This window comes from Asparagus officinalis, chromosome 4, assembly GCF_001876935.1.
Source record: "Asparagus officinalis chromosome 4, Aspof.V1, whole genome shotgun sequence".
NCBI classification, from domain to species: domain Eukaryota; kingdom Viridiplantae; phylum Streptophyta; class Magnoliopsida; order Asparagales; family Asparagaceae; genus Asparagus; species Asparagus officinalis.
The window spans coordinates 5,615,622-5,640,878 of record NC_033797.1 but is presented as its reverse complement, the minus strand read 5'-3'; the positions used below and the strand labels follow the sequence as shown (position 1 = coordinate 5,640,878).

At 36.0% G+C, this 25,257-nt stretch overlaps 1 protein-coding gene across 1 annotated transcript; it reads left to right on the top strand.

Moving 5' to 3' along the window:
* On the top strand, window positions 697–16,328 carry LOC109836451. The gene is made up of 12 exons (XM_020404344.1): window positions 697–793; window positions 874–935; window positions 1,015–1,065; window positions 1,153–1,185; window positions 10,510–10,614; window positions 11,895–12,002; window positions 12,138–12,209; window positions 12,292–12,342; window positions 12,654–12,716; window positions 12,803–12,927; window positions 13,980–14,163; window positions 15,446–16,328. Exons 1-12 carry the CDS (start codon window positions 703–705, stop codon window positions 16,139–16,141), a joined length of 1,641 nt encoding a protein of 546 aa, XP_020259933.1. The 5' UTR covers window positions 697–702; the 3' UTR covers window positions 16,142–16,328.

Here is a 25,257-nt window from a genome sequence, read left to right as displayed (position 1 = left end):
CATTCCTTTCCATCCATTTCCTCAAAAAAAAAACAAGAAATTGGTTTCCTTAAGTACGTGTCACATCATCCAATAATATACCTCCAACTCATCTCATCTCATCTATTTTCCTATTTTTAAAAACGAACTAAACACAAACAACCTCAAAACATCATCCAATAATATACCTCCAATTCATTTCCTTATTTTTTTAACCAACCAAACAACCTCAAAACAATTTTTTTTTAAAATCACTCACATTATCCAATAATAAGTTGACAACTCATCTCATCTTATCTCCTATTCTACAATTTCTTTCTTTTTTAAACCAACCAAACAACCTCAAAACAAATATTATAGGAAATAGGTTTTCTATTCTTTGATTTCCCCAAAAAAATGGCCAAACGAACAGCCCCTAAAACTAGCCGTTTCATTCGCAGTGGGCCATAACTTTTATATGACATTAGGCCGTTCGCTTCGTACGGTTCTGATCCAATTTAACCCAATCTTCTTAACTCTGAAAAACGAACATCAACTGGGCTGAACTCTATTTTAGAAAACCCAATAGAACCTTATTAGATTCAGGCCCAAAGAGCCCAACTGCAAACACAAATAAAGAAGCAAAACAAGAGGGAGAACGAGAAGAGAGCGCTCTCTAATGGCGGCTGAAGAGGGAGAGAAGAAGAAGATTGAAATTTACCCTTCATCATCGAGCGCTCTCTAATGGCGGCTGAAGAGGGAGAGAAGAAGAAGATTGAAATTTACCCTTCATCATCGTCGTCTGCAGCAAGACAAGTTACCCCTTTTTGGAAAGGTAATTGTTTTATTATTTTTTTAATCAGAAAAGCCCCTTGCTTTTTCATCAAATTGCTTGTTTTTCTGTCCTAATTGCAGAGAAGTATGAGAGGGACGCGAAGAAATACTGGGATGTATTCTACAGGCGCCACAAGGACAAGGTTTGGTTTGGTTTTTTTGTTTTTTTTTTGTTTTTCGTGGTTGAGTTTAAAGTAAATGTCTTTGTTGTTTGGTTAATAGTTCTTCAAGGATCGGCATTACTTTGACAAGGAATGGGGAAACTATTTCAAGGTTTGATCTTTTTTCCTTTTTTTGGGTTTTTTGTTTGTTTTTTATGGGTTTTTGACTTGCCCATTTGATTGTGGTTATATAAACTAGGCTCAAGAGGGAGAAAAGCTGGTGATTCTGGAGGTAATCTATTTTAATTTTTTTTTTCACTTTTAATTATTCCTTAATGCATATTGTCATGGATTTATGAAGTTTCTTGTTAGTTTTCGTACTTGATGTATTTTCTCATTGTGAATTTACTTCCTGTAGTGATTGTTATAACAATGTGGTGTCTTGCTAGTTGTAGGTAATATACTTCATTGACTAATATCTTGTGGCATATGTGTGATCATACTAAGACTATCAGATACTCAGTGCATTGTTATGGTTCTAGAATCAAAGGCAATTAGGAGTGTGTTATCACAAAATTTGAACAATTTTCATGTGAATAATTCACAAGTGAACTCTTTATTTGGTGATGATATCCTACTACATATTTATTTTACATTCTTCGATTCTATTTGTTCTCTATTAAACAGTAATTTAGGTGTGTAACTGTCACGACCCAAATTCCGAACCTAAAAGGAATATTGGAGCCGGACTAAACCTGTGAAAAATCCTCCAAAATATGCATTCATTAAAAGACCATCAAAATAAACTATTAATCGAACTAAAACCAACAATAAATGTTCTCTATAATCCCAAAAGTCAAACTACTCCAATTAACTTGATAAAAACAAATATTCCTCAACTTGAAATAAAACTCGACCTAAAAGAGAGAATCACATTATTGCAAAACTCTTAATTCATCAACTAAACATCAATGACTTTATTTAACCTTCATCTAGAAATTAATAACAATCTCGAATTATATTCATTGCTCCGTTCTAAGAATTTGACAAATCCTCAATTCCACTTCATCCCGAGTCTCTGAAAAGAATGAAAACAACACGATGAGTTCACAACTCAATAAGTGGATAAATTCATACATTAGACACTGGTTTTGCAAAACTAAAATAAATGAACTTGATAAGCAAAATACTAAAATAGTAAAAAAATTATAATGCAACATTTCAAAATATATACATGCAATGAAAATAAGCAAGTCATGTCTCAATACGATCAACACTTCGATACTCCGGTTGACTTGGCAAACCCCACTATTATATAGCCCGTGGGGACGGTGAGACCCAAACTCGGGCTCTTAGCGCTAAAATAAAAACATCATAGAGGCACATTGAGCCCTGTTTTAATAACTTGCTTATATCTGACATATACCGGTATATTGACCTGAGATGCATATGCTTTAAGAAAATTAAACAAAGTCCGTAAAACTAAATACGTTATACAAAAATGCCAAATGCCAACCAATAGTGAAATCAATCAACCACATATGCATCTCAACCTACTACTATATGGAAAGACATAACAATTGACAAAAAAAAAATAACAACAATTGACAAAAAAATAAGCATAGGCTTATACCAAATAACCACGTGCATTAATCCAATTAACAATTAGTATACGAGCAACCATAAAAAAGGATATATTCCATCAGAACAAACTTACACATAGTTAATATAATTTTATATGAAAAATACACAGCGAATAATGTACAAATACCACTTACTCAAACACGAAAGACTATTGGAATACCAGTCACGATGCCTCCTCGAAGCCACTCGAAGCCCATAAAGAATACATATAAATAACCATCAATGCTACTGTATACCTTAAGATTCAAGCGTCTATTAGATTAATCAACACATAGGCTAATAATACATTTTTTTTCAATTTAACATATAATCTAAAATCAACCAAAATATCCTACTGTGACCTATAGTCCGCAGTCAAATATTGCGTGCATCTATGATCTATCATCTGTAACTTATGGATTTAATAATATAGATCATGGTCATGTGCTAAGATGAAAACAAAGGATATAAAAATGAAATTAAAAGGGAGCATGATCAACTTTGGTCCGCCATGACCTCAAACAATGATGTATAGACATAGGCTTCTTAGTGGGGAGAATACATATATATATATATACCTTGATCAAAGTTCTTGATCAATCCAATTGCTAAAGACCAATTTTTTTTTGAGAGGCGGAACAGAGACGGGAAAGAGGAGAAGCAGCTGACGGAATTAAGGAGTTAGGTAGGGTTTTGGGGTATTTATAAAGCCCTTTTTAACTAATAAAAACCCTCAAATAAAATTTACATAAAAACCCCTATACTTTTCCTTATATATATCTATCTAAAGAAAACTTAGAATTATTACATACTACCCCTCTTAACAGAAGTTTTGTCCTTAAAACTTGGACATACCTGAGTCTTCAAATAAATTAGGATATTTTCCCTTCATCTCATCTTCATGCTCCCAGGTAGCTTCCTCAGCTGAATGATTTTTCCATAAAACCCTCACTAGCTTAATAATTCTTGACCTTAAAGCTTGCTCCTTCCGGCCCAAAATTCTAACTGGATACTTCTGATTATGTCAAATCTTTCCTGATCCCAAGAGACTCATAATTCAGTACATGACTCGGATCAAGTACATACTTCCTCAGCATTGATACATAGAAAACATTATGAATTTTAGCCAACTCTGGAGGCAATATAATTTTGTATGCTACAGCTCCAACCCTCTCCAAAATCTCAAAATATCCAATACATCTCAGACTCAACTTGCCTTTTCTTCCAAATCTCATCACTCCCATAGTAGGTGATACTCTAAGGAAAATATGATTGCCGACTTCATCAAACTCCAACTTTCTTCTTCTATTATCGACATAGCTCTTCTGCCTTCTTTGAGCTATACGAAGCCTCTTACGTATCTCTTGAATCTTCTCAGTAGTAATCTGTACTATCTCAGGACCGAGCAGCCTTCTTTCTCCTACATGATCCTAACAAATAGGGGATCTACATCTCTTACCATACAATGCTTCATAAGGGGATATATCAATACTGGAGTGATAGCTATTGTTATATGCAAACTCCACCAAAGGCAAATGTTTTTCCCAGCTACCTTTCAAATTCTAAACACAATCATAAAGCATATCCTCTAATGTCTGAATAGTTCTCTCCAATTGCTCGTCCGTCTGGGATGATAAGATGTGCTAAAACCCAATTGTGTTCCCAAAGCATTATTCAGACCTGGCCAAAATATAGAACGAAATCTCGAATCTCTATCTGATATAATAGTCACCGGTATCCCATGCAACCTCACGATCTCCTTAACATATAATTCAACAAGCTTCTCAAGAGAATGAGTAATTTTACAAGGTAAGAAATGAGCCGATTTAGTAAGCCGATCAACAATCACCCATATTGTGTCATTACCACTCTAACTCCTAGGAAAACCGGTCACAAAATCCGTTGTTACCTCCTCCCACTTCCACACAGGAATTGGAAGAGGCTGAAGTAGTCCGCTAGGTTTCTGATGTTCAATATTGACCTGTTGGCACACCAAGCATTTAGACACAAATTCTGCAATATCCTGCTTCATGTCATTCCATCAAAATGTTTCTCGTAAATCTCTATACATCTTCGTAGATCCAGGATGAACTGTATATGCCGAGCACTGCGCCTCCTCTAAGACTTGTTTCTTCAATTCTGGGTCATTAGGTACACATAAGCGGCTTTTGAATCTCAAAGCTCCATCATGAACTGTAAAATCATGTTGAAGTCCCCGCTCCACATCTGTCTTAATTTTTACAAGAATTGGATTATCGCTTTGTGCAGCCACAAGCCTGTCAATCAAAGCAGGCTGAATTTTAAGATGAGCAAACACCACTCCAGATCCTAGAAGTTGAACATCAATATCAAGTCTCCTCAAGTCCTCCAACATATGATTCTGATTTGTGATCAAAGTGGCAACACTAGCATTGGACTTTCTACTCAAAGCATCAGCTACCACATTCGTCTTACCGGGATAATAATGAATATTAAGGTCATAATCCTTCATTAGCTCTAATCATCGCTTTTGTCTCATATTTAACTCTTTAAGTGTGAAAATATATTTAAGACTCTTATGATCTGTGTAGATGTCACAAGTCTCCCGGTACAAATAGTACCGCCAAATCTTCAATGCAAAGATAACAACAGCTAACTCCAAATCATGTGTTGGGTAGTTCTTTTCATAAGGTTTAAGCTGTCTGGATGCATATGCTATTACTTTCTCATGCTGCATAAGGACACAACCGAGGCCAATATGAGAAGCATCACTGTATATCATAAATTCACCTGACCTAGAAGGAATCGTGAGTATGAGTGCGAACACTAATCGATCCTTCAACTCCTGGTAGCTCTGTTCACACTTCTCTGTCCACTGAAACTTGACCTCTTTCTGAGTCAATCGAGTCAAAGGTGCTGTAATGCGGGAAAATCCCTCGATAAACCTTCTATAGTAACCAGCCAATCCAACGAAGCTTCGTATCTCGGTCACGGTGCTAGGTCTCTTCCAATCAACAATTGCCTCTATCTTTGAAGGATCAACCGACACCCATTCTTTAGAAATAACATGCCCTAAAAACGAGACTCTCTCCAACCAGAATTCACACTTTTTTAACTTTACATACAATTTGTGTTTCAAAAGTAATTGCAAAATAATTCTTAAGTGCTCTTCATGTTCCTCCCGGCTTCTAGAGTAGATCAACATGTCATCAATAAAAACAACTACAAACCGGTTGCGATAAGACTTGAATACCCTATTCATTAAGTCCATAAAAGCAGCCGGGACATTTGTCTATCCAAATGGCATCACCAAAAATTCATAGTGTCCATATCTTGTCCTAAATGCAGTCTTCGACATATCTTCAGGCTTAATATTGAGCTGATGATAACCAGTTCTAAGGTCAATCTTCGAGAACACCTAGGCGTCCTTCAACTGATCAAATAAATCATCAATCCGAGGCAAATGATATTTGTTCTTCACAGTCATCCTGTTCAATTCTCGGTAATCTATACAAAGTCTCATACTCTCATCTTCTTCACAGAAAGTACTGGAGCACCCCAAGGAGATACACTCGGTCTAATGAAGCCCTTATCTAACAACTCCTGCAATTGAGTCTTCAACTCCCTCATCTTTACTGGTGCCATTCGATAATGTGCTTTTGAGATCGGCCCTATTCCTGGGATTAAATCAATAGCGAACTCAATCTCTCTATCAGGTGGTAGCCCTGGCAAGTCTTTAGGAAAAACCTCAGGGTGTTCTCGAACAATTGGAATTTTATCCAAAATGACTTCCTTCTTCTCGGTACAAACTACACTAGCAAGATAACCCTGATAACCTTTTCTTGGAAGTCTACAAGCTCGCATAGCTGAAATAACACATGGAGGTACACTAACACCCGTCCCCTCAAAAGAAAACTCGGACTCCCTAGGAATTCTGAATGAAACTCGCTTCTGAAAACAATCTAGATATGCATGATAAGTAGAGAGCCAATCCATTCCAAGAATAACATCAAAATCATGAATATCAAGTAACACAAGTTTCGCAAGCATGGTTCGATCTCCCACTACAACCTCACATCCCTTAAAGATATGATTAGTGATCATACAATCGTCGGATGGGGTGGAAATTGATAGTTCAGATTCTATAAATTCTGGAGTTCTACCCAACTTACTAGCAAAACGATGAGATACAAATGAATAAGAAGAACCAGAATCAAACAACACATGTGCGAGCTGAGAGGAAATAACAAGTACACCTGTAACAACGGAGTTAGATGCGAGAGCATCCTGCTTCGTCAAAGCAAATACTCTCCCTTGTGCCTTAGATCTCTGGCCATCATCAGGTGTAGGTTTCACTTTCTGATCATGGTCTTGGGTCCCTTCTTTATTGAACAGTCCTTCGTAATATGTCCCTGTTTGCCACACTCATAACAACCTCGAAATAAAGGATAAAAACGGCCTTTGTGATTATTACCACATCTATAACACTGTCCATTATGTCTCTGAATAGGAGGACCCATCCTCTACACAAACTGCCCCGATCTCTATACTGGAACTCCTGACGTCCGAAATGCTGACTTCTTAAAAGGTCTAAAAGCTATTTTATCTTTCTGATTATTCTCGTCCCTGATCCGCTTCTTCTGGTCCTAATTTTTGTTTGGTTCATCTGCAATCTTTTCTCCCTTACTTGCTTTTTCAGCCCTTTTTGCTCGCTCCACTATCTCCTCAAAAGTCTTTGACATGACCACTGTAACCTTCTGATGAATTTCTAGCCTCAGCCCATTCTCAAACATCTCTATTTTATCAAATTCTTTTGCAACTAGCTCAGGTGCATATCGAGATAATTCATTAAACTTAGCTTCATATTCTTCCACTGTCATGTCACATTGCTGCAAATCCATAAGTTTCCTCTTCTTGCGAGATCGGACATACAAGGAAAAATATTTCTCCCTGAATAATTTAACAAATCTGCTCCAAGGAATATCCTCTCCCTCAAGTGATAAACTGGCCTCCTTAGTTTCCCACCAGATCTCTGCATCTCCCTCTAGTATAAAGGTAGCATAAATAACTTTTTGCTCCTCTGAACATCCCAAGGCTCTAAGTACTTCTCTATTTTCTTCAGCCATTCTTGTGCCATCGTTGGATCAGAACCTTCCTGAAAAGATGGTGGAGACATCTTCTTAAAATTTTCAAATTAACTGCCAATAGGTTTAGTCTTCTTTTGTGTATTTAGTGCTTCGCTCAGCTTCTCAGTTGCATCTGACTGTTTTTTAAGGATCTCTATTTGCCTCTCCATGGAACCACTCTGTATTTTAATAAAACTGGCGAGTCCTTCAACACCCCACTGAGCTCCAGTAATCCCTCTCGCAGTCCTAGCAATACAGGTAGCCATACCTCCATCAGTTCTGGGTCCTGATCTTCTCCTGACATTCGCATCAGGAGCCTCATTTGTAACATTAGGGGTCTTAATCTTTTGTTGACCTGCATCATCATTTCCACCAACCCTAGTCCGGGGACGCCTACTCGATTGGGATATATTTGAAGGAAGCGTAACCCCTGCATTAGCCTCAAGTCTAGGAGAAGAGCGGCTCGCTGCAACACCAGAACCTCTCTTACCACGAGCCATCTCAATCTAACATTACCAGAAATAAATATATTTAGTACAAAATATTCATCGTATTAATTATTACTAAATCAATTCATAACATATTCATCACAAGCATAAGTAATCAAATAATATTTTTCATGAAATACATACACAATCAATTCATAACATATTCATCACAAGCATAAGTAATCAAATAATATTTTTCATGAAATACATACACTGGTCATACCTTAAACTACCCCATCACAAGCATAAGTAATCAAATAATATTTTTCATGAAATACATACACTGGTCATACCTTAAACTACCCAGACTAAATCTTTTACCTTTAAGACAACAAAACTTAAGAGATTACGTGATCCATGGTTCTAAGCTTATATACTCCTATACCTGAAATTTGATCTAATAGTGTTCATGTTGTCCTCGATCACACTTCAAAATGAAACATCAACCTTCATTTCTATGCATCAAAATCCACTATATTTTTCTTTCATTACTTAATCATCTCCAAAATCAACTAGGACCTACAACCTAAGCTCTGATACCAATCTGTCACGACCCCAAATTTCGAACCTTAAAGGAATATTGGAGCCGTACTAAACCTGTGAAAAATCCTCCAAAATATGCATTCATTAAAAGACCATCAAAATAAACTCTTAATCGAACTAAAATCAACAATAAATATTGTCTATAATCGCAAAAGTCAAACTACTCCAATTAACTTGATAAAAACAAATATTCCTCAACTTGAAATAAAACTCGACCTAAATGAGAGAATCACATTATTACAAAACTCTCAATTCATCAACTAAACATCGATGACTTTATTTAACATTCATCTAGAAATCAATAACAATCTCGAATTATATTCCTTGCTCTGTTCTAAGAATTTGACAAATCCTCAATTCCACCTAATCCCGAGTCTCTGAAAAAAGAATGAAAACAACACAATGAGTTCATAACTCAATAAGTGGATAAATTCATACATTAGACACTGGTTTTGTAAAACTAAAATAATTGGACTTGATAAGCAAAGTACTAAAATAGTGAAAAAATTATAATGCAACATTTCAAAATATATACATGCAATGGAAATAAGCAAGTCATGTCTCAATGCGGCAACACTTCGATACTCCTGTTGATTTGGCAAATCCCACTATTATATAGCCCGTGGTCGGACGGTGAGACCCAAACTTGGGCTCTTAGCGCTAAAATAAAAACCTCATAGAGGCACATTAAGCCCTATTTTAATAACTTGCTTATATCCGACATATACCGGTATATTGACCTGAGATGCATATGCTTTAAGAAAATTAAACGAAGTCCGTAAAGCTAAATATGTTATACAAAAATGTCAAATACCAACCAATAGTGAAATCAATCAACCACATATGCATCTCAACCTACTACTATATGGAAAGACATAACAATTGACAAAGAAAATAACAACAATTGACAAAAAAATAAGCATAGGCTTATACCAAATAACCATGTGCATTAATCCAATCAACAATTAGTATACGAGCAACCATAAAAAAGAATATATTCCATCAGAACAAACTTATACATAGTTAATATAATTTTATATGAAAAATACGCAGCGAATAATGTACAAATTCATCACTTACATAAACACAAAAGACTATTGGAATACCAGTCACGATGCCTCCTCGAAGCCACTCGAAGCCCTAAAGAATACATATAAATAACCATCAATGCTACTGTATACCTTAAGATTCAAGCGTCTATTAGATTAATCAACACATAGGCTAAAAATACATTTTTTTCAATTTAACATATAATCTAAAATCAACCAGAATATCCTACTGTGACCTATAGTCCGCAGTCAAATACTGCGTGCATCTATGATCTATCATCTGTAGCTTATGGATTTAATAATATAAATCATGGTCATGTGCTAAGATGAAAACAGAGGATATAAAAATGAAATTAAAAGGGAGCAGGACCAACTTTGGTCCGCCATGGCCTCAAACAATGATGTATAGACATAGGCTTCTTAGTGGGGAGAATATATATATATATACCTTGACCAAAGTTCTTGATCAATCCAACTGCTAAAGACCAATTTTTTTTTGTGAGAGCGGAACAGAGACGGGAAAGAGGAGAAGCGGCTGACGGAATTAAGGAGTTGGGTAGGGTTTTGGGTATTTATAAAGCCCCTTTTTGCTAATAAAACCGTCTAATAAAATTTACATAAAAACCCCTATACTTTTCCTTATATATATCTATCTAAAGAAAACTTAGAATTATTACAGTAACTTTCTCTGTTTTAAGTGCTATGTTGGCTTCTCACCTGCAATCATTTGTCAAAATATTATTTTATTATGAATCTATGAAGGATTTTTGAGTGTAACTGAGTCTAATGGAGCAAATTCACTTGACAGGTTGGTTGCGGTGCTGGAAACTCTATTTTCCCTCTAGTTTCAACATACCCAGACATGTTTGTCCATGCTTGTGATTTCTCACCACGTGCAATTGATCTCGTCAAGGTTTGGATCCCTCCAAAATTTTTTTTCTCATTCTCTTTACTTTTCACTTCTATGTAACTAGTGAGTAATTGTACATTCTCAAATATGAGAGGTAATTAAGGAAATAATGGGGAAAGCTGTTATCATTTCATTGTCACCATTTAGTTAAAGTGTTGGACTTTAAACTTGCATCAATGAGCGGTGTCTCTATCCTATTGATATAACAGCATTAGTGTTTTTTCCCCTAATGTTGAATGCTGCATTAGATGGTTAGGCTTATATTAGTTTGATGGGTATTTATGATGACGCTGTATCATAGGGGATGTTTTTGGGTCGTAATCATTTTATTTTATTAAATTGGAGAACTGTATATGTAGGCTAAAACAGTTATGCGTTTCAAGTTGGTGCACGTTTATTAATGTTATGTTAGAAAGCTTGTCATACTGAAGGCAAATCCAGTATGGGATAGTTATATGAAAATTTTTAGCCGGGTATGAGTTACTTTTCTGTAATTAAGCTATTTATAAGACATCAAACTTTAAAATCAGTGATAAAAGAATGTTCTAGTGTCATTGACTATGTCTGGATTTCAATATTGTAGCCAAGTTTCTTTGTCCCTAGTGGTGCTGCAAGTGTAATGCATGTATAGGTCTATAAGGTTGACATACTGCTTGTGCGCTCACTGCAGGTTTCATCATATTCAGTTATGTCAATGGAGGCTTCAGTATAACAATCTGCAATGAGTGCGATTCCTATCAGAATGCTCTGCAATATGCAGGCGTTCTGAGCCGCAGAATGTGAAGCTGGGGGTCACTTCAGTATTTCAGTGCCCCCCTAGATGGATCAGAACACCCTACATGGTGGGGTGTTCTGGTAGGAAATGCACCTACAATGTTATGCATATGCTCCTAAAAAATAATAAAAGTAAATACCTATATTATTGATGTTATTGGATTTCTATGACATTTGCTACATAGATTGAGCTTGCCAATGCCTTTAAGGTTCCCTGGAAAGATGACTGATAAGGTTATCGGACAGCTGTCAGCTTATACAGTCTGTCTCTCTCTCTCTCTCTCTCTCTCTCTCTCTCTCTCTCTCTCCATTTCTTATGACTTATTATGATGAGGATGCTTTCTCTGTTCCATCTCCCGTGTCATGGAACAGTGTTCTTTTTAGTAGAATTAGTTGGTCAATATGAACTTAAGATTTTCAGAGGGGGCTTATGATACCACTTATTTTATGTTATGATGTTGTTAACATCTACTTTTCGTATTTCCATTTGAAAAGTTCTCTGTTGGCAGGCACACAAGGACTTCTCAAGCAATCAGATCAATCCTTTTGTTTGTGATCTCACAGTGCAAAATCTTAGTGATGTGATACAACCCTCATCGGTGGATATAGTGACCATGGTAATTAAGTCAACTTCTCCCTTTCAGCTTTGACGCTTCATTGCTTCTCAGAGGACTTCGTGAAGGTCTTCCGTCAATGTTTTTGGATGGAATTATCTTAGTCATCGAATAGTCGACAGCTGACATATTAAGTAGGTTTTCGTGTTGTCTGCAGTATCTCCAGAAAAGATGCCTCTAGTTTTACAGAATATAAGAAAAGTTCTCAAGGTAATATTTGCTTATGCGGCTTAATATTTGAAATTTAAATTGCATGAACTGGTCAAGTTTTCCCTAACACAACTTTGTTCAGCCGAATGGTCGTGTGCTTCTCAGGGATTATGCCACTGGAGATCTTGCACAGGTTAGTTTCATATTCTATTTGGTAATAATTTAGATAACTTCAATTTGGTGTATTATGGCCTGCTAAGATGCTTTTATAACCACAAAGGTTATGTAATGAAGTTCGTAGTAGACAAAAGGGTATCCCTTTTGGTACTTATAATATTTTCCATACAGACGAAGAATATCTTATTGTAATACCCAACTGAGCTACTGGTTCTGCGGTACCCATTTCTTTTATTTGTTAACTAGTTTTCTTCCACATTGACAAATTATTTGGTTTTTGACATCCTTCTCTTGCAAGTAACCATGCTCACATGATACTATCAACAGGCTAGGCTCACATCCAAGGAGCAAGAAATCAGCGATAACTTTTATGTCAGAGGTGATGGAACTGTAAGTTTTGGTTAACCGTGTCCTTACTTTTCTAAAGAAATCAGGGCACAGTCAATCCAATTTCTTACAATTAATTTTTTATGCAGAGGGCATATTACTTCTCTGAAGATTTTTTGTCAAATTTGTTCATAGAAAATGGATTTGATGTCGAAGAAGTTGGCATTTGCGACAAACAAGTGGAAAATCGGTCTCTGGAATTAGTCATGAAGAGGTAGTAATTTCGCAATGATTTCTAAATTTTGATAACTCGTTTGGTGTAGGAACAACCCAACCTAAGCACATTTCTTTCTATTAAATAGGTTCCACTATACATGTGTATGCTTTCTTGTATGAATGTATGTGCGTATTATAGAAGTGACACCTCTTAAGGAATTGCACAAACATATCCATGGCCGGCACACTGTCCTTATCCATGTGCACAAGAAAACATACATTTTTATATATATTAAGCAGCATAAAGCAAGCTAAATATCAATCAACTAGACTTAACTAATCTAGTAGCTCTTGGTAGGGAGATACCATGATTGATACTTTCTTTATGTCAGGGGTCAATTGCCCGCATATATTATGACATTTGCCTACGTGTCTAACATAACCCATGGTTCTCTCATCTCTGTGCTTACACCTCCCGTGATATTTTAAAACACAAGGGCCATAACAAATATTCACTTTACAAACAGCCTCGGAGTTATGTTAGATTTAGGCTACACAACATTTTTCTATATCCTCTCAGTCCACCCCGACCTCTCAGTGTAGCTCTCTCTGTCAACCACTTAACTATCAGAGGTGACTCAAATTTCGACATTGCCAACCCTTGGTAGTTGGTAGTTGTGATTTGTGAATATTTGCCATAATTAATGCAGAGTGAGGAGACCTCTTATGTGATCATGGAAATGTTATCTTGACTAGTATGCGTTTGCATTGTAAATGTTATTACATGAGTGGATTATTGCGTGCAAATCGCATGCAAAAACCAGCTTCCTTTTTAATATAATGTAAATGGTGATCTGCAGAACTTTTCTTGAGCACTAAATAAGCTAGTTATACTAGCAGTTCAACCCATGGTTGATTGTAGACTGCTTTTGATATTTGTATTGACATACTGACAGCATCTCGTGCAGATATTCCAGCATCCCATGCAGATATTCCATGTCCAATTTCTGATTTAACGTGAACTTTTCCTTGAAAATAATAGTCCGTTGTGAGCAGTTTCAATTATATTCATTTCCCCCTTGTTTTACTTTCAAATCTTCTTCTTTTCAGACGTTGGATTCAAGCTGTCTTCTCTCTCCGGTTGAATGCTTCAAACTTTGCTGAAAAGCTCGATCAAGAAGCAAATGGTCATGTGATCAACAAGAATGCTTCTGAAAACCCTGCAAATAATCCTGAAATTGATTTATCCGAAAGTATAATTCAGATATTTGATGTTTCTCTGCCTATTGATGAGGTAACATTTTCAGAGTTCAGTTGAATTGTTTTCTTGTATATATTCGTTTCCAACAAGCAAGTGATTCTAATGTTATCTATCAATCTGCTATTATCTCTCTCGTTGATTTCACATCCGAAAAATAGCACTTATGAGAAACTAATATTGATATATTGGTTACTTAAGAGCTTAATTTTTTTGTTTCAAATGAGGCGAAACCTTCTTGTGTAAAATGTTACTCACTTAGATTTAGTTTTCATCAAGTAAAGCTAGGTAAGTGCCGGAAATCATCACTAGATGAGACCAAATATTCTAACACAAACATAGATGAGATAGGCATATTCCAAACATGAGAATGAATTAGCTAGAAAAGAACTGAACTTTGTGTAGAATTTGATGCATATGGTGTTTGACAATGTTTTGATATTTGACAAGCTTCAAGTGAAAGAGAGGAAATATGTATAGATTCTAATTTTTCCTGGAGACAACAGCCTAAGACTTAATTGATGCATGGCCTAACTGAACGCCATTAAAGTGACTCCTTGTTATAATCATTAAGAAAGCAAATCTGGTCCATTTGGTGTGAATGTATTCATGGCCACTACCAATCATCTTCCTCATCTCTATGTCCTGAAAAACACAATGATAAGGAAAGAAGGTAACGAATTTAGCTATTTTATTAGATTACCAACTGAAAGAAGATTATATAGAAACAAAGGCTAACTGGAAGATGATTTTAGAGAAACAAAGGGAATGAATAACAAAACTCAAACACGGTTCAAGATCAAATCTAATATTGCAAACTCCTTCAGTAATAAAAGAAAAGGATCCATCTGCTAGCTTAACCTTCCCTAATTATGGGCAAATCCTTCAGATCTTCCTGTCAATGATCCGACAATTAGAAGGCCTAGATAAGTGGTATTTGAAAAGGCATAACTCATAAATAACAATATATTAACGATTTCCTCTAGTTTGAGCCCCAGTATATGCATATAAACTTTTTTCCTCTAGCTTGAGCCCCAGTATATGCCTTCATTGTGTGAAGTAAGGTTATACCAGGGCAAGAATGCATGCGATGTTGCAAAGAAATTAATATCTGAATCAGCATCACCATGACATCTCATTTTTGTGGGGCTCGAGTACACCCTCTTAAGTGATCCTCTTACTACCTTCATCTGTTATACTTGAAATTTCTAGAATCCAACTTCATCTTTTTGAGTGATTATCATTTAGTTTCTATTTTCCTTCATCTCTAAAACCCTTAATGCAAGCAATTCTAAGTTTCTATCTATGGTTATAAAAGGTTACTGAGATCAAAGTGAGAGGCCACGCCTTCAGGATAAAAGCACTCCCCAGAGAATATCAGCACACATGCAAATCGACGGGCCTAATGCTGTGGGAATCTGCTCGCTTCATGTGTAATCTATTGGCAGAAAACCCTTCTGTTACTTCAGGAAAAAGAGTACTAGAGCTCGGTTGTGGCTCCACTGGCATCTGCTCGATGATATCTGTAGCCTTTGCCGAACTCGTTGTATGTACTGATGGAGATGTGAAGGCTTTAAAGCTCTTACATGAAAACATTATGTTAAATGCCAATCCAGGGCTAATTCAGAAAATGGTTATCAAGAAATTAATGTGGGGAAACAAGGAGGATATCATGACCATCAGAGAGCTCGGAGATTTTAATCTGATCATTGGAACAGATGTAACCTACTATGCTGAAGCTATATCTCCTCTGTTTGAGACTGCAAGTGCTTTAATAGCAAATAATGATACAGAGACGAGATCAGGTCTCATTCTGTGTCACATGCAGAGGCGAGTTGATGAAGATTGTATACTCTCAGCTGCAGCGGAATTTGGATTCAAGCTAGTTGATAAATGGATCAACGGGATTAACCCGAACGTCGGTATCATCTGCTCTTGGTTCTCAAATGTTGCTTGGATGAACGAGTTTAAGAATGTACCCTTGTGTATCTTGTATTTTGAAGTGGGAGCATGAGTACCTTGGGTATTTCTTTGTTGGTGCTTCATGGATTCCTGTACCGTGTTAGAGATTTATTTCAACTCCTTGTTTCCTACAGTTTCTTGATTGAGAAGGTTTTGAAGCGACTAAATTATCTGATTGAATTAAACAAGGTCATGAATGTACTAGTTACCCTACCATCTGAAACATTGGCCAGTCGTTACTGGACTCGTGCATAATTTTCTGTTTTCTTCTGATTCACAATGAGCTTGTTGAACACTAAAATCAGGTAAACTGGCTGTGTCACATTACAATTTACATGCTCACTTTGACGTAAAAATTCATGATATGTAAATAATTCTCTCTCAGAAATTATCAGGTGTCCTTAGATAATCCAAGGTTCTGGGATTATTTTTTGTATTCTTGCATCTGCAGTAAAAAGGAGTCAAATTTAGCTCAACTGTAATAATGCACATAAATTCTATAAATTTTAGTATCTGTATGTGTTACTTGATCTCTAATACCAACTCCTCCAATATTTCCGCTTAAAGTCACAGATTCACAGAGAGTAAGCTGTATGTTAATGGAAAAAACAATACACAATTTACAGTAGCCATAAATAGATGTCGGTCACTCTAGCGGAACATATAGGGGCTGTTTGTTTTAGGGCGTTTTTGCAAGTAAAGCTGTCAAAATCGACAGCTTTTGTCAGTTTTGACAGGGAAACAAGGGCAAAAAATGCCAACCAAACAGCCCCACGCAGTAAGAAAACTTTCTTTCACTAAAATATCCTGAGACACAAAAGATGTACCCAATCTATTGGGGCTAGGGGTGCCAAACCGTATCCGTATCCGAGGAAATATTCGTAACCGTATCCGTTAGGATACGAATATGGTTACTCAAATCTATTACCGATAGGATATGGTTGCGGATATGGTTTTGTAGTGAAATATCCGTATCCGTATCCGAAAAAATCCGAATACATATTGGTAATACTCTTACGATAGTTTCGATTATTAGATTATGGATTTGTGGTTAATTTTGATGATCAATATGTCTAATCTTAGCTTTTCAATCATAATGAACATATTAACGAACTCTTTTTGTATCACATGACTATATTTTTCTGAATACTATCTAGTTTTCTCATATCCTTTTTGTATCCGCATGCATATCCGTTTATATATCCGCATCTATATCTGTAACCGTATCCGATTTTGGTGGATATGGATATGAATTTTTCTTACCGACGTATATCCGTATCCGTATCCGAGATGGGTAAGCGGATATGGATATGGTAAGTGCCATATCCGAGCCGTATCCGCTCCGTTAACACCCCTAATTGGGGCTCATAAGTCCTAGCGATAAGGGCTAAAGATGTACCCACTATGGCAATATTATAAAGGGGTTCTTGCATATATACCCCTCACATCTTTAATATTTGTGAACTTACCCTTTAACTCTTGGTGCTTCAAAATTACCACTAAAAACTAGCACATAAGGTCTTTCTACAACTCCCAACTTAAGAATGCTGTTTTTAAAGAAGCCAATGTCAAGTTTTTCAATAATTTTTAATGAATTTACAGCAATTTCTCATTTAAAACTGAAGCCGGTAAGTGAAATGGTAGGAAAAAAAATTCAATGTGAGAGAATTGTGGAGCAGTTTACAAATACAAAGACTCGGATAGTAAATTTGTAGATATGAAAGAGTTGGCGGGTATATAAGCAAAACCCCCCCTACTATTATAAATTCTCTTGTTACTCCTCGGCCCTCTCCACGTGTCAGCATCTTAGATCTTCAAGAGTCAACATAGCCCATCCCCAAAGATTTGGGGAGTAAATTTGTAGGTAAAAAAGATACGGAGGAGGGTATATATATGCAAAAAGAACCCTATTAATAAATTCTCTTGTTACTACTCGGCCCTCCACATGTCAGCATCTTAGATCCTCTAGAGCCGACATAGTACCTCCCCCATCACTTTCTTCAGATCCCTCTCTCTCTGTTTCTCAAACAAAATTTCTTTGAAAGCCAAATCACATGCTCTTGTTGTGTTCTCGCTTCCATCACAAGACGGTGAAAAGCAATTAAATTCCCAACAAAAAAAGCTTTGAGGACTCCAAAACCCCAAAAACCCACCCCATTTCTAGACTCCTCCCTCTCTCTCTCCCTCTCTCTCTCTTTAAACAATTAAACAATTAAACAATTGACATAATAATATGTTGTTCTTCTTCTTAATTCTAGGAATCCCCCATCGAAAAGTGCCTCATTTCTTCTACATGTCTCTCTAGGTCTTGACTTTAAATTTCCTCTCAGATTTTCGCTCTGTTTAAAGCGAAGAACACCAAACCGAACACGCTCTGCTTTTGATCCGATGATGTGGGTATGCGAGAGCCCACCGGCCATTTCGCTCACGACCACCCCGACAAATCCCCGCTTAGCTTTCTCCACCTACCCAAAACCTCGCGCCGCCCCGTCTCCTCTCCACCTCAGCCCCCCAACGGCTCAAACCCCAAGAAAAAGCAGAGGAAGGAGCTGAAGCTCCTCCCTCCAAACAAGGCCCCACATCCTAAAGCCCATTCCCAAGCCCAACCCAAAAAAGCCCAGCCCGAAGCTCGGCGGCGGCGGCGGCGGCGGCGGCCATCGGCCGTGGGGGAAGCGGGCCGGATGTGTGCCCTGTGTGGGTTTGGGTACTGGGTGCCAGGGTTCAGCGTGCTTCCGGTGGCTGGCGCCTGAGTATTTCACTTGGCCGCATCGCTGGGCCTTCAAGCCCGGCGGCGCTGCCCAGGCTGGTGCGCAGCCACGCCGGGAACTGCCTCGCTGGTGGCGAAGCCGGTGATTTAGGGATTGTTGTTCGGACGCTGGTGTACATCGGCGGCGGCCCACAGGGTGCCTTACAATTCTCGGCGAGGGGTTGGGTGCTTCTGTTGCTTTGTAGGTAGCGGTTTGCTGTGAAAACTGATTCCTCAGCAGGTTGATGACTATAATAACCACGACGTTGGGTGGTTTGTTAGAGCATAAATTACAATGCTTTACCCTCGAGAATTTAAAGCGGATTAAAAGAATTTGATACGGGACGCTCAACCCGCGGCGCATGTTAGAGTATAAAATTATAAACCTCATTACAACTTCAGAGTTTGTGTAGTAGAGAGGTTTGACATGATTAGGAAACATGTAAGAAAATGGGGCATAGCATAGATGAGAATTTTACTGTCGACTCATGGATGTACACTAAAAGATAGGATGAGAATCAATACGTTGATAGTAGAAATAAAATGAGAGTACAAGTCGAGATGGTTTGGTGACGGCAACGATGAATAGAAAACACACGTAATAAGGCTATATCATGTAGCAAGGAGGGCTAGAGGTACACATAACAGACTTGATTACTCAACATTATAGGTTAACATAATTTAGAGAAGATTGGAAGAATAGAATTCATGTAACCCACACAAAAATTTAGAATAAGGGCTTTATTCTTTCTGCTCGATCGAGGACTATAGACTTTGATGATTGGGTGTGTGGGGGTTTTAATTTAATTGACGAATCACATATTTTTTAATTTATCTGGAGAAAGGTGCTGTAGAATAAGGGGGATAAATTGAAGAAAAAGAGGAAAGGAACTCTAGAATATAAGACCAATCACTTTTTAAGTTGATAGCACGCGACACATTTAAACAAGGTGAACAAAGCAACGGGACAAGCCTGTTTGCTTTTGTAGTCTACTTTTTTTGCAGTTAGTTTACTTCAAGTTAGTAAACTTAGGTCTATTATTTGCACTTTACTAAACTGCATATTTGGCTGCAGTTTGAAAATCTAGTCAAAAAGTGCATTTTACATCAGTAAAAAATGTAAGTGAAATGGAGAAATTAAAGTGCAACTTAGAAAACTTCAGCTAGCAGCCTACGGAGTACAGTTTGTAAAGATATAACTATGAGCTTATTAAGTTTCATAGTCAAACAAGCCCTGATCAATTAGGCCTGTATCACTGTGATCTATATAATAACCATAGTAAATACTCTGTGATATATTAATGATGATTGATAAACGAGCTAGTTTAACAAAGAAAGTCTGTTTATCAACGGTTATAAGTAAAATGAGAAAAGAGCTGAGAAAATTGCTGCTGTCCAAAAACCTTCTTATGATTGCTCGCGTCTAATTACATTATCAGAGAATAATTTTAGTAGACTAATAATTCTGTTGCAATCAGGATTCATTTTGTATATTTACTTACAAGAGGGATACCTAGTTCACAGAAAGGTTTCGCTCTACAATTGGCATTGAAGATGAGAAACATGGCATTCATCATTTTGTATAGGTATCAATACAATTGGGTATGTTTCAATGTAGCGGGAAAATGGTAAGAAGCTACGGAAACAAATTAGTAAAACATTTTAAAGAAATTAGTAATAAAAGCTTAAAATTGACAACAACAATAACAAAGCTGCTATCCCAAATGTTTAGAGTTGGCTACATGAATCCTATTCTTCCATTCTGTTTTGTTTGGGTCAACAATTATCATATCCTTCTTAATTGCTAACACCCAAGTTCTTTTGGGTCTATCTTTAGATCTCTTTGTCTCATTAACTACAATATTATCTCAGTTCCTAACCGGTGCATTAAGAGATTTCCTTTGTATATGATCAAACCACCTTAGTCTAAGCTCTTATTTACTACGAATGCACTTGTTTCTTATCCTAGCTTTTAGTGTATACGTACAAGACCATCATAATATTCTCATTTTTGTTATGCTCATTTTTTGTACATGTTATTTCTTAATTGTCCAACATTGCGACCCATGAAGCATCGTTGGTCATATGATTGTCCTATAATTTTTTTTAGTTCATAGGTATTCTGTGATCACATAAGACTCCCGAATCACTCCTCAATTTTAACCATATGAATTTGATTTGATAGACAATATCATCCTCAATCCAGCATCATTAATCCCAGATAACAAAAGCGGTTACTTTTAGTTACTTTTTGGTCATCAATATGTACTATATGCTCTTTTCTATTTTTAGTTTTACTAAATATACATTTATATATTCTATTTTTATTCTACTAATTCTAAAACCTTTTGAAGGCTTGTCTCTACCTTTCTACTTTAGATATTATATCCTCTCTAGTCTCATCAACTAATATTCTATCATCAGCAAATAACATATATCATGAGATTTCATCTTGAATATGTCTAGTAAGTTGTTCAATAACTAATGCAAAAAGATTATGACTTAAGGCCGATCATTGATGTAAATCAATGGTAATATGAAACGATCTAGTCTCTTCTGCCTTTGTTCTTGTCCTAGGTGTTACTCTATTATACATATCTTTAATAACATTAATATACACGCACACCCACTAGATGCATGTTTCTTTTCAAAAACCCACCACATTATTTTTCTAGGCAATCTATCATAAGTTTTTTCTAGATCAATAAAAATCATATGTATATCTTTTTTCTTCTCTCTATATCTTTTTATCAATCGTCTCAATATATGAATATGTTTCATAGTTGACCCCCGGGCATTAAACCAAATTGATTTTTGGATATACTTGTCTTATTTCTTAGTCTTTACTCAAGTACCCTCTCTGAAAGTCTTATAGTATGACTCATGAGTTTAATAGCATGATAGTTTAAACAACATTGTATATCTCCTTTATTCTTATATATTAGTTTTAATGTGAAAATCCTCCACTCATCGGATATTTTCCTTGTCTCAATAGTCTTATTAAATAATTTAGTCAAGCATTTTAAGCTTATATTGAAAGCACTCTAGAGGGGGGGTGAATAATGTTTATGCTAATCTAATTCGATGTAATGCCAAATTAAAACTTAGTAACAATTTATTCTTGTAAGAATGATATACAACTAATTTTGAGCAAGAATAAGCAATATAAACAAAGGGCGATGCAAATGTGATAGTGTGCAAATAATCAACACAAACACACAAAGATGATCACGGAGTTCGGTCCTTCCGACCTACGTCTTCGCTCCCCACTCCCGAAAAAAAATCCAGTATCACAATCGGGTTTTCGACGCTCATCAGAAAACGCTTACACCACACAATATCAGTTTTTAACACTCACCGATCAACGTTCACAATAACTCACAATGCAACTGCACAAATACCACCTCAAGTGTTGGCCTCTCACGTGTCTCCCTCAAGTGCTCGGAATTACTACATCTCACTAGACTTTACTATCGACGTCACTCCTCTTGGGACCGACCACGTCTCTCACCTCTACACTCCTCTTGGTGTACTTGTGCAATACAATGTGCCTCTTGGGACCGACCACGTCTCTCACCTCTACACTCCTCTTGGTGTACTTGTGCAATACAATGTGACCTCACAAATAAAAGCTCCCTCTACACTCCTCTTGGTGTACTTGTGCAATACAATGTGACCTCACAAATAAAAGCTCAACAACAAATGATTTGTTCTCTAAACAATGTGAGAACTCAATTAAGCTCAACTCAATGTTATAATTTCTCACAACCCCAAATATACTGTGTATGAAAATACTAAAAGTTTAAGTGGGTGTATGTAACAAAGAGAATAAAAATCAAAACTAAACTCAATATAAATTCTAGCTTAATAAAATGATAATCAAACAATTATATAAATGTAAAGCTAGATTGAGTTTAGAAACACTTCTCTAAGATGACAAGAGAGAGGGAGATGAGTTGAATGCCCAAACACAAATTATATTCTCCTCAAGCTCTTGTGAAAATTTATTCACAAACAAACTTGTAAACAAACTTAAACAAACTTAAACAAACCCTTTAAACTTGTTTTAAAACTCTCTTAGTTGATCAATAGAACTGAGGTATGAGGGGGTATATATAGAAAACCCCAAAGCTCAAGAAAAACTCGGCAAAAGACAAAAATACCAAAAACAGTGAAAGCTGAAAAAAACTAGCCGTTGGGCCATCAGTCGATTGACGGGTTGCATCAGTCGACTGATGATCTAACCGTTACAGGCAGCACACAGCACATCAGTCGACTGAAGATCTCATCAGTCGACTGATAAACTCATTATTCGACTGATAGTTCATCAGTCGCAAAAAATAAAAATTTTTACACTTTCCATGCGAGCTCTTCGGTCGACTGATCCCTTGCATGAGTCGACTGATAACACATATTCAGCCTATTATGAATAGTAAATCTGAATTTTAAACCCCTTTTAAAATAGTAAATAAATTTTAAAAAAATATAAAACTTTGGAAAATGTTTATAAACATGATAATAAACATGTTACAAAAAGAAATTTTGGAATTGCACTTTCTAATAGTGAAAACTCATGATTTTTCAAAACTAGTCAAAAACATGAAAACTAAACATACATGTTTTTGACATTTTGACTTAAACAATATTTTGAAACCTTATAAAATGATTTTATAGACTTAATAAAAGATATAAACTATTGTTGTTAAGTCTATAAACCAATTACTCAACATTTTCATAAATTCATATTTATGTAAACATGAAAACTAAAATCAAAGCTTATATATATATATATATATGAGAAACCAATACTTGTATGTGTGTATGTGATTGAGCTTGAAGTATCTATACACAAGTATAAACCTAAACTAAACTACCCAAGCTTGAAGGTTTTCAATATAGCTTGACTTGGTTGCGGATGAAGCTTGATCTTGTATATGATTTGAATTGTATTGCTTCACTTCACTATACCTTCTATCCTCCAATGGATATGATCGTGAATGCTCGATTCCATCCAACCTCCAACATCGTTGTTTATCTAGAATACCTAATAAGAAAACACAAACATTAGACAAACAATATTAGGGATTATTTGTAAAACATCATCAAAACAAAAAAGCTAATATATATCTCTAAGACAATTTCAAACTTTAATAGGAATTTTATCCGATCCTACGGTTTTTTTACTTTTTATTTTCTTTAAAGCATTTAAGCTCGCTTATCCCAATTTTCGGATAATATCTATATTTTCTATCATACACTACATGGTCAACTTCTCTATATTGCTCACCTGTTTGGTTATCATTAAACAAACTATGAAAATAACTCCTCCATCTCTTTTATATTTCCTTGTCAGTTACTAGAACTCTATGACTTCACTCTTGCTACATCAAATATTACCCAAGTCCCTACTCTCTTCTTTTCTTTCATTTTAGTAAGGTTATATATGTCTTTTTCTCCCGTATTGGATTCAAACTTATATAAATTCCAATACGTTTTGTGTTTAGTCTCGCAAATCGCTCTTTTTATTTCCTTGTTAGTTTATATTTCTCGATGTTTTCCTCATGCCTACACTTTTCCCAATCTTTATATAACATTTTCTTCGCTTTAATCGCTTTTTAAACTTCTTCATTTCACCATCAACTCTCTTTATCATCTAATCTATAACATTTAGATTCTTCTAGATATTTTTAGCCACATTCTTAATACAGAAAGACATACTATTCTACATAATATTAGTCCCTTGATTTATATTCCAAACATTTCCTTTCATCATCTTATCTTTAAAATGACCTAAATTCTCTCATTTTAAATTCCATCATTTAGTTCTTAGTTTATTCCTATTAGTTTTTTTTCCCTACTCCACTTCTTAACAGAAATGTCTAATACCATCAACCTATTTTACGTGGTTAAATTCTCTCCTGTATAATTTTAAAGTCTTTGCACGTTAACCTATCTACCGTTCTAGTAAGATAAAAATCTAGGTGACTACTATTATATCCACTTTTAAAAGTTATTAAGTATTCATCTCTTTACTTAAATTGTGTATTTGCTATCAATTGATCATATGACATAGCAAAATCTAAAATCCTTTCACCGATAAGTTTTTATCTCCATAATCAAAACCTCCATTTGCCCTTTTATATCAATTATTATCATTCGCGACATTGCCCATTAAGGTCTCTTGTAAATATTTTTCTCATATCGGAATTCATTGTACCAATACATCTAAATTATCCCAAACTTCCCTTTTAGTATTCTCGGACAACCTTACTTGTGGTATGTAAGCACTAAAAATATTAATAACCTCTATACATAATACAATTTTTATTAGTATATTTCTATCTCCTACAACTTTCTTTTATTATGTTATCTTTAAGTATTCCCACTCCATTCTATTCTTCTCTTTTCTCGCATACCAAAGC